At 37.5% G+C, this 11,244-nt stretch overlaps 1 protein-coding gene across 1 annotated transcript; it reads left to right on the top strand.

Annotated features, from left to right (window-relative positions):
- The first annotated feature begins 6,168 nt into the window (after nt 1–6,168).
- Nucleotides 6,169–10,538, top strand: rsph3 (radial spoke head 3). Its single transcript, XM_044377293.1, has 8 exons — nt 6,169–6,381; nt 7,869–7,950; nt 8,031–8,172; nt 8,283–8,428; nt 8,630–8,833; nt 9,507–9,669; nt 9,890–9,976; nt 10,396–10,538. Exons 1-8 carry the CDS (start codon nt 6,272–6,274, stop codon nt 10,452–10,454), a joined length of 993 nt encoding a protein of 330 aa, XP_044233228.1. The 5' UTR covers nt 6,169–6,271; the 3' UTR covers nt 10,455–10,538.
- The last annotated feature ends 706 nt before the right edge of the window (nt 10,539–11,244 follow it).

The following is an 11,244-nucleotide window of genomic DNA, read 5'->3' as shown; positions in this document are numbered from 1 at the left end:
TGAGAGCAACATTGAAACATCAAAACATCAACATCAAAAAGAGAGACTGCAAAGAAGACATCTATTGTAATACCTTTTCCAGTAGTGGCAAACAAAGAGATGTTGCCGTTTTTGTGCCTAATAGGTGTCGTGTCTAGTGAAGTACCACCACCTAACTGTCAGATTTGGTCACTCCCGAAAAGTGACCGGTGGTGGCACTCTGTTGTCAAAACATTTATGGGCACAAACAATATGTAATTGCCCAGGTAACTATCGGATGAGCTAATAAATTTAATCAATGTGAGAATCTTTTTATGCATAAAATAACACTTAACCTACCGGAGAAGAGGGAGCATGGGAAAAGGTCTTGGACAGGGACTTCATCCGGATTCCACAAGGTGAAGCAGTTCTAGAGGTGATGCGTGCATTTGAAGCAAGGTGGAGCTTCCCTGGTCCAGGATCCAGAACACCACTTTGAGATCTCAGTTGAGGATGCCTCACTTGTGCGCAGTGCCTTTGTGCAGCATTTTGCACCTGCCAGATAGGCTGTAGCCTACACACATGCGCACTACAATAGTGTTTTGTATTGAATAAACATACTACTTATTACCCAATCTCTTCTTCTCTTCTCTTCAATGGTCAAGACACTTGCATATTGAGAACTACTCCATAACACAACACTCTTTGTATAATCATCAAGTGTCTAATAAGAAAATACCAACTCAATAATATGGTCAAAGGTCACATTCAATTAAATTTTAATGGGCTAATATGCATCAGTGGCAATGTACTTCACAAAACAAAAGCATTCCACAAATGTTGTAGATAAATTGTTCAGAGAATGTGGGGTTAAGAAGGTTCTAAGAATGCTTTCAGCTCTTAGCTAAGTGCAGTGTGAAAATCCTGTAACTATGATATATCCATCTGTTGAAAGACCTTTGCCCAAACACAGCGGCTGGGCTGCAGGTAATTTCCAAACCTCAGCTTAAACATAACAACTTTATTTGATTTGTAATCTATTATGGGGCTCCAAAAGGTTTGAACAAAACCAGATCTTCTGAGCACTGATGGAAACATTACTTTTGAAGAATGAGCCAAATTATTTCAGAATGTTTAATTTACCTTCCTACCTTCATAGAGGTCCTACGTTTAAATGAAAGCTGGATCAACTTTTAACGAGGGCTACACTAACAATTATTTTCATTATCAGTTAATCTATCAAACATTTTCTATAGAATTGTTTGTTCTATAAAATATCAGAAAAGAGTCTATTAAAGAGTCTAACTAAATGATAACTAAATGTCAGCATGCTAAAATGCCCACAGTGACAATGCTAACATCTTGGTGTTAAGCAGAGATAGAATTTATCATCTTAGCTTAGCATGTTAGCATGCTAACACCAGTGAATTATTGTCATTTTTGATTGAAAAATGGCTACAATCTGTCAAGAAAATAGTTTCTGACCAATTAATCAACCATTGTTTCAGCTGTACTTTTAACAAACAAAAATCGTATAATTCAAGCACATTAATTTAATTCCTTTGTGAATCAACATTCATGTATATACAGTATGTACTGCACTAAGATACTAGATCCCTTTTAATGTGTTCATTACCAAACAACCAAACAACTAACGAACAGCTACTCTTGAGCTGTTTTGAGCAGTCACCATCAACATAATCAGTATGCATTCTTACTGCTCAGCTCATTGTGACCTTGCATTGAACATGAAAGCGAGAGCTGTACGGCACATACCATGCCAGTGGATTCAGTGTAACAAGCTTGTTAATTGTCAGTGGTGCTTATTGTGAACTGATGTCACAGTACATATAATGATGTGGATAACTGCTCACATGTCAGGGTTGCATTCAATAATAGAGAAGAGACTATGTTTACCCAGTGGATTGGATGACATCATACAGGGGTTCGACACAATAACATGAACTCCTGTCAGTGCGGTATAATCTGTTGTTTGAAGCTCTTAATGTTCTTTTTTGTGTCGAGACTGTGTTATACAAGGATTCATTGAGATCAAAAATAGCAACTACTACAGCCTCAAAATAATCCACAACCATTACATAAATGCTGAACTTCCAGGGCTTTGCACCATATAGGCTAAATTTAATAAATTCAAAGGCTTTTAAAGATTGAAAGTCTCATCCTACTATATTAATGTTAACAGACATATGCACTAAGCAAGACAGTACAGCATTATTACTGTAAGCACTAATCTAAACATGCAAAGCAGAGGCATTCAGTAAACAGTCATAAAATACATAATACATACTCTGGTACAATAAAAGCAAGGTCTCAATAAAATACATGCATGCAGTTACATATGGACAGACTGACAGTAGCAACATAATGGCAGGCTACACAAAGCACAGACTGACTCAGAACAACAAGGAGTGGTTGATTTCTTCTGACTTTTTGGTTTCCTGACATGGACTGGAATAGAGTTTCAGTCTTGTGACTACAATCACCTTTTCTCATCTCTCAGTACTTATTTTTTCTGCTGTACACAGGTTTCTCTTGAAAAGGAGATCTTAAAGGGGACATGTTGCGCTTTTTCTGGTTTTCTGTTATTTCTATACTGTTATGATGTCGGATATCTAGGGTTAACATGGTCAAAGTTCCAAAACCTCAGGTGAATGTATGTAGAAATGTTCCCTGCAAGTCAGAAGCCCAGGCTTCAACCTGCTCTGAATGCTTCATTTGCACTGTTTTTTTCTACCTTACCTTGTCGGCTCATCGCACATGCCCATAAAAAGCCGTCTGTTCCGGGGCCTTTGTTGCTAAGGTTGTTGCTAAGGTTTTTCCATGTGTTGTTTGCCCACTCTCATGTTCCAAATTGGACTCCGGCTTGAACATGTATGGATGTACTTGAGAAGCTGAAATGTCAAGTAAAGAATGAGAAAAAGTAGTGAAATCCTACTAGTACTGTTTGTTTCATAGTTTGTTGATGCAGTTTGTAGAAACTAACCACTCAGAACAGAATGGGCTCCTTGGGAGGGGACCATAAAGAGAAAGGAGCTAAAACAGCCTGTTTCAGACAGAGGCTGAACCGAGGACTGGTATAAGATAAATAAGGAGTTCATAGGATAAGGATAAATCATGCAAAGATATTCCAGTAGAATATTCCCCAGAATAAGAATATAGACCTGGAAATGTGCATGAAATGTCCCCTTTAATCGCAATGAGTTTACCTCATTAAATTAAGGTTATACAGTATATTACCATAGACTTGAATCAACAGAGCTGCAGTTCCATCAGTACGTTTAAAACCAAATTTAAAACTCTGCTAAAAGCTACTAAGCTCTGTAACCACTGACTGTACATCTTATCTCATGGTCTTCCCATCAAATAATCTTGCTTTTAATCTGACAAGCATACATTAGTCATTCCTAGTTGACATTGTGGGTGTATGTGACGTACTATTGTGTGTATTTTGTATTATGTGTCCTGTTTGTTTTTTTGCTTTGTATTGTTTGTTATTGTGCTGATATATGTCTTAACTGTGACATGCCGAAGGGACTGCACATAAAAATTAGCTAGAAACTAACTCTGGTACAGTACATGAAATGGTAACATTTATGTTTAACACTGTACATGGTCTCAATGAATAAATAGATGTATAATGTAGGGCTGTTGCATTGGATTGCATTAAAGTGCACAAGTGTCCCTGTTGTGTCCACCATTGTACATTTTGAAATTATTATGTTGCATGCACAGTACATTATGCTGCCTCTGCCTTCAGTAATTGCTGGTTTCGACCCTTAACTGCTTCCATTACTACCTGTTTGCTTCTCACTACATACTCTACATGTGCATTACTGTTTCACTAACAGCTCATTGCCTCACTTGGATGCTGATTTAATTTAATTACCACCTAGTTTCCTAATTGCTTAAGTTACCACCTGCTGCTTTTGAAAGGCTGAGCATGCGAGACATCACGATGACAGGGAGAGGAAGACTTTCAACTGAAGCGGGGGTGCCTATCCCTCCTCGACACTGTGTTTGATAAAAGATGTTAGAAATATAGTGATTAAGTTTGTGGATTGTGTTTGTGAAAGGGGAACAAGGCTACATATCTGGAATAAACCTAAAAAACAAAACAAAAAAGGTGATGTGAGTAGATTACTGCACTGAAGATGAATGTTTGGAAGTATGCCCTACTTGTTGTGTAATCTCATGGCTGCCAGTCAACACTAATGAGAAGAGGCTAACAAAGTGACAAGCTGAACAGTTTACCTTTTAATAATGCATAATGATTTGTGACAGCTGAAGCATAAACAATATCATATGCAGAGAGGAGAGCAAATCCAAGCCCTTTACGACACAGAAACCTCCGCACTCATCTGAACAGACATTCATTATTCCTTTTTATAAGACATCAAAAACACATGACGTCACTCCAGCATGGCCTTCTCCAGCTGGGGCTATATTTAGCAGTTTGTGTTGTGAATAAGGTATAGTTTTCATGGATGTGTTATATAATAATCTTTTGTTTAGTTATTTAAATAGTCAGTGTTATGTAACAAATCAAGTACGTAAATATGCAAAATTGTGACACAGTTACCTTTGCCATATAATCTCTCATATGGAAAAAAACAAATGTGTCTGTTCAATCATCACTTCCATCACAGAGTTCTTCTTTGTCCTTATAAATACAATTCAGTGTTAATTCCGGTGCCCTACTTTTCTCTGACACTTTCAGACTTTTTGTATGCTCTTTGTGGTTAGTGTCAGCTTGAGATGACTGTCTGCTTTCCTTTACTAAATGCCGCCCACATTTCAATGCTTGCCTGTCAGCAAAACAAATCTGTTTTCATGTGTACACTTTGTTGTGCATATATATTGTTTAAATATGAAAAAAGAGGTAGAAGCAGATAGCAAGAGTACACCACAAACCACAAAATACTTCACTACTACAGCCTAATTGATGAATATTAATTTAAGTGGGAACACATAAAACTGAGTTGAAAACAATCTTTTTTGACACTTTATTAACTCATCATGATACTCATAGATGAATGATTGAAATGCAGCATATGGTTGAATTAGCTTGTCACCTTTTGACTTCTCTGTGCAGGAAGTGGTCTTGCATCAGCACGTTAAGCTCACAGCTCATGAGATGAGTAACAACACAATGAGAGTAAGGCACTAGAGCAGGTAACAAATTTTTCAATAAAGTCTAATTAGCTTTAGCACTGTTGTGATGCCACGCTGTATCTGTGTGTGACATTTATAGTTTTGTAACAGTTGAAGAGGTTTGTTCATATATATATATATATATATATATATATATATATATATATATATATATATATATATATTTTAACTGGCAACTCATTCTCGACCTTGGAAGCAGTTGACAAAACAATCTCACCACAAAGACCATTTAGTGGCTGTTCTGCCATGAATTTCAAGGTCAGGGATGAACTTTCAGTCTTTAAGTAAACCGGAATGAGAAAAAAATGGCAAAAGCTCCAGAAAAGCCAATAAATGGATCTTGCGGTGAGATTTTTTTTCTTTGAGTTAAAAAAAAGATATTTGTGTTTATTTATTGTGTTCTTCTTCTTCATCTTCTTCGTCTTCTTCTTCGTCTTCTTCTTCTTATTATTATTATCATTATTAGTAGTAGTAGTAGAGGGAGAACGTGAAGCAGAAGTAGCAGTGTAGTAGTTGCAGTAGTAGTTGTAATTGTGGTAATAGTGGGGGTGGTAGACGTAATAGTAAAAGTAGGCCAAATCTCTCTCTCTCTGTCTTTAAAAGACTTTATTTATCATAACACATTCCATTTCATCACAGTCCAAATGTTAAACATTGTGAATTCAATTTATAATCAAATACAAAATAGATGTACAAGGACAATGGCGGAAAAAAACAATAAATAAGTAAATACATTAAAATAAAATAAAGGCAGTTCTGTATGTTTAATAATTAATAGTACATATACTCTTTTGAAGAGATTTTTTAAAGAGTTAAAAAAGAGTTTAAAAAAAAATATGTGAAATCATGAAGGAAAATAGAAAATATTGGTAATTGTTCTTCTGAAAAATTTGTGAATAAAAAATGTGTCCATTATAATAATCACATTAACATTAAAATCAATTTTAGGGTCTTTACAATCAAGGGTTAAATCTCCTTTCCTCTGTCTCTAAGGGAGGTGACGTATCGGCGGTTGAATTACACTTCCTGGATACGGTTGCTACAACGGTTTGTTGCTCTATCTTAAATTAGCTATCGAAACTACAGCATCTGTTGGTTTGCTATAGTTTGTAGCTAAGTTATGGCTTTTGTTTCACACAACCAGAGAGATCCAAACGGAACTTACACTTTCTCAAGTCGCCCCAGGCCGGTGGAGACCCGCTCCAAATACAGAGAGCCTCCGTCAGAACAGTAACGTCACGTTTATTGCATTTTTTTCTGTGCTAACCGCTAAATTGCTTCATGAGTGGCAGATATATTGTATATATACACAGATATTCAGAGGTGGAAGAAGTATTCGGATCCTCTACTTAAGTAAAAGTACCAATACAGCAATGTAAAAATACTAAGTAAAAGTTCTGCATGAAAAATCCTACTTAAATAAAAGTAGTAGAACCTTGGTGTAGTAAAAGTATTGCAGTAAAAGTAGTAGTTTGATCCCTCTGACCGACATGTTATTATATATGACATCATTATATTATTAATACTAAAACATCAGTGTTAGAGCAGCATGTTACTTTTGTAGCTGCTGGAGGTAGAGCTAGTTTGAACTACTTTATATACAGTTAGCTAGTGTAGTCCTGTGGTTCCCAACCTAGGGGTCGGGCCCCTCCAAATGGTCACCAGATATATCTGAGACGTCGTGAGATGCTTAATGGGAGAAAAAAGAAGAAAAACAAATCTTCCCTAATCTTTGATTCTTGGTGAAATAATGGATCACTTGAACATTTATTGAAATGAAACCATGTGAGAAGTTTAGAGGGAAAAATCACTATTTGGTGGAGCTGTTAACAACCACCCCAACTATACACTGCTTTTTGTAAGACGTCAAAAGCCAAAAAGGTTGGAAACCACTGGTTTCATCTTTAACAATGTATTGTATTTTAAAAGCTTGTTATATTATCCATTGTGACAAATAAATGTAGTGGAGTAGAAAGTACCTCTGAAATGTAGTGGAGTGGAAGTATAAAGTAGCATCAAATGGAAATACTCAAGTAAAGTACAAGTACTTCAAAATTATACTTAAGTACAGTCTTTGAGTAACTTATACTTTAGGTACATTTACTGAAGTACTGTTCTTGAGGTAGAAACTTTTACTTTACTTGAGTTCTTCCATTTTATGGCACTTTACACTTTAATTCCACTAACTTCCACTTTCATAGGAAAGTATTGTACTCTTTACTCCATTACTTGCACTACATTACATACATATTAAGATCATTTAATGAAATGTGATCAATTATTTGATGAAACTCAGCAGTGTCTGTAGTAGTTACAGTTAGCTACATAATTCATAGTCACATATGAATACACCCATAAAAATAATATATTATATAGACATCATAATATAACACTTTGAAAAGAACCAGTCTGCATAAGGAATACTTTTACTTTTGATACTTAAGGTATATTATGGTGATACTTTTTGACTTAAATACAATTCTGAATGCAGAACTTTCCACTTGCAATCATTTTTAAATTGTGGTATCGCTACTTTTACTAAGTATACACGGTACCTCTTCCACTACTGTGTTACCAAACAAAAACTATTAAACTATCAAATATCAGCACAGCACGGATCACCAATCAGCCAATCACCTTTGATGCTAACAAGTGTCAGGGGTAACTACTAATGTGCTGGCTGCATGGCTCCACTGTGTCTTGTCTCGACAATGTAGGGCACACAGTAATTATGGAAACATTATGTATGATCGTCGCGTTGTCAGAGGAAACACGTACGCTCAACACATCATACCGACTGTAAGTATGAATCTCTGGTAGGTTTGCCTTTCTTTTAATCATTTTATCTGAACATGTTGATCAACATTCACCTCTGACAGACGGCCCAGCCAGACCCAGCTGAAATACAAAGACAGCAAGAGATCAGGAGGAGAGCCATGGCTCGTAAACGGGCCATGGAGCAGCTCAGACCCAGGACTCCCGAGGCCCTGCAGGGCAGAAAACACATTGATGTGCAAACAGGTAAAACATTTCTCTTTACCTCTGCAGAATATTCAGTTCATTATGAGTTTGTCAAATGCGCTTTTGGACAGCGGAGGTGCACATTTTGGCTCTCTGTCCTTCATTTTCAGACCTTTACCTTGAAGAACTGAGTGATGTCATAGTGGCTACAGATATTGAGTGCCAGACCGATGCTTTTCTGGACAGACCAGCAACTCCACTATTCATACCTGCTAAATCCGGCAAAGATGTTCAAACACAAATAGAGGAAGGAGAGGTAGGTTCCCCAAAATGTAGATCAGCCCAAACTTAAACACTAAAAAGCCTCAACGTAGTTCTAATTATGCTGCAACTGACAGATTATTAGATCTACTTTAGACAATATTAAAATATATGTTGTCATACAGGTTTGATCAACATTTACTTAACGATTTAAAATGCACCATGTAACATAACTCACTACAAGTGTCCTCTGCAGTTGTTTGACTTTGACAGGGAGGTGCAGCCAGTGTTGGAGGTCCTGGTGGGTAAGACAATCGAGCAGTCACTGCTGGAGGTGATGGAGGAGGAGGAGCTGGCCCGTCTGAGGGCCCAGCAGAGGGCCTTCGAGGAGCTCCGAAACGCTGAGCTGGAGGAGGTGCAGCGGCTACAGGAGCAGGAGAGACGCCACAGTGAGGAAAAGGTATGGAGCTTAAAGAAAATCAGAGACTTTAACCGGTGACGCCATTAAAACATCACGCTTAGGAAACATTCAGCATTCAGGCCTTGAAAATCTGACCTGATAAACAGACCGAATTTCCATTTCATTTTATTTCTTTATTCATTCAAGATGTGAGAAGCGATTGAGAGGTTGGGAACCAGGCTACTTAAAACCTATTTTCTTAATCAGATTTATGTTATAACCAGTGGGACCATAGGTGAACACACTATTATCTGACAAGGTTAGAAGAATCATGGTTATTTCACAAGAAAGAAGTCTTTATTCATGTGTATTCTCTGTGGGGCTGCATTGTTGAAAGACTACTATTAGGATTTAACAAGGATCAGAATCTGACATCAGTTGATAGGCTGTTTGCTTATGTTTCCAAGGATACGCAGCTGTCAATGAAATCAGACCTAACTAATTTTCTAGCAAACATTTATGTTGCAGAAAAATTCTTGATTTGAAACCAGGGTTTTTAGTGCTTTCACTTTCCGTGAAGCTGTATATCAGACATCTCAGTTTTAGTTGACTGGTCACACGATGATTCTGTCCTTCTTAGAAATAACTTTAACAAGAGATTATCAGATTTTGAAAATCTGTCTCCATCTGTGTTGCTAGGCACATATTTTGTGTTTGTCCTTTTTGACTTCAGGAGCGTAGAATTGCCCAGCAGAAGGAAGTGCTGAAGAAAGAAAGAGAGACTGCAGAGAAGATTGCTGCGCGGGCGTACACACAGAAGTACTTGGCTGACCTTCTACCAGCAGTCTTTACTTCACTGAGGAGCCATGGCTACTTTTATGACCCCGTGGAGAAAGGTCAGCCTCCCTTTGCTGCACTGCGTTACAATGAATTCACTCAAACTCAGCTACCCCTTTTTGACACATGAGGGCATCGCTGCACTCTGCTGCACTCTGCTGCACTTCATAAGATCTGTCATATGGTGATTAGCAATACAAGAGTTCATTGATACTTTGTGCAGGAATGTTTTGACTTGAGTTTTTAAGCTGATATCGTATATGTGGTTCTGATTTCCAGATATTGAGACTAATTTCTTCCCATGGCTGATGGATGAGGTTAACAACAGTTTGGAGAAGAGATACACAGCAAGAGAGCTGCTGGACAGTAAGATTTTCAACACACATATATATATTAAACAGAAAAGAAAGAGAAGAAAAGCCTGATAATATCTGCCCCCATGATAGTTATGAATGAAAACTGAAAATTGTGTAAAGGCAGAAATCTCAGATAAGGGTGATTCTTATCAACTGACTCTTAAGTAAAAGACTCTCTTGTAACTTTTTGAGCTTCCCTGCTAATAAATACAACCTTCTTCTAAGTTGTTGGACTTAATCAACATGTTCTAGAGGCTCAAGCCTGACAGCTAAGAGGCATTTCACAAGTGCTCCTCCAGGGGTCATCAGGTCATAGATATTGTTAGATTGCCATCTAGTGGTTCTTTTTAAACATTACAGAGGTCACAGATGTCAAACACATCATAGACAGTGAGCTGAAACATTTTCATTCTGTCTTGTCTGTTACAGCCATCATCTACGACGTTGCCCAGAAAAGGCTGGAGCTCTTCAGAGACCTGCAGTCTTAGCTGGCCAAATCTGATGTGTAGACGGATTCTGTAACAGTGATTCACTGTGGCAGCATGAAAATAAAAAACAATTTTAAAAAAGTGTTTTTGTGTATGTGTGTTTATTATCTTTATGGAGCATCATTCAGGGAGAATCTTTGTAATTATGTTGACTTATTCTTGTATATTACATATTAAGGATTTGTGTTTTCACAGAATATAAATATAACTTTTCTAGAAAAATTGACCATAATTGTTTCGGTTTTTCAAAATATGCACCAAACCATTTTATCATTTTGATCATTGTAGTATGTTATGGTTGTTACATCAGAGTTTTGCTGCATGAAACTAGATGAAGAATATGAGGAGTCACTTTGTTCAATTTCAGAAAACACATAATACACAGAGCTTCCTGTACACAGTAACTGTGACAGCAGAGTCACTACCTTTCTGACATTAACCTGGCGTACAAAAGAGATAACAACGAAATCAGCTCATAATACACAAATACTTGCCTTGAGGCCCAGAAGTGCAGCTTCTCTGGCCTCATATCAGTACCCTCAGATGAACTGCGATCAGCTAAAGTTCCCCAGGTTCACTAGAGAGGGCTAGCTGGGTCCAGACCGAGTCGAGCTGACTGATACTGTTGATTCTGGAAACGGAGTGTAACGAGTTGACAGGTTTGTCTGATATCAGGTAATAGAGAGGGAGGAGGAGGACCTACAGTACAGCTGAGGCCCACAGAGCCTGAGGAGTCACATTATCAACACATTTTAATAGTTACACATGAGGGAAAGTAACGTTAGCAGAT

The sequence above is a fragment of the Thunnus albacares genome, chromosome 16 (assembly GCF_914725855.1).
Source record: "Thunnus albacares chromosome 16, fThuAlb1.1, whole genome shotgun sequence".
NCBI classification, from domain to species: domain Eukaryota; kingdom Metazoa; phylum Chordata; class Actinopteri; order Scombriformes; family Scombridae; genus Thunnus; species Thunnus albacares.
The sequence above is the reverse complement of the archived record's forward strand: the minus strand, read 5'-3'. Positions and strand labels throughout refer to the sequence as shown.

What these genes read in the sequence shown, in the direction of transcription:
- rsph3 (XM_044377293.1), top strand. Translation starts at nt 6,272, where the DNA reads ATGGCTTTTGTTTCACACAACCAGAGAGATCCAAACGGAACTTACACT. An exon ending in CTCAACACATCATACCGACT is followed by an intron (nt 7,951 to 8,030) that starts GTAAGTATGAAT and finishes CACCTCTGACAG; the next exon opens with ACGGCCCAGCCAGACCCAGC. An exon ending in TTATGACCCCGTGGAGAAAG is followed by an intron (nt 9,670 to 9,889) that starts GTCAGCCTCCCT and finishes TCTGATTTCCAG; the next exon opens with ATATTGAGACTAATTTCTTC.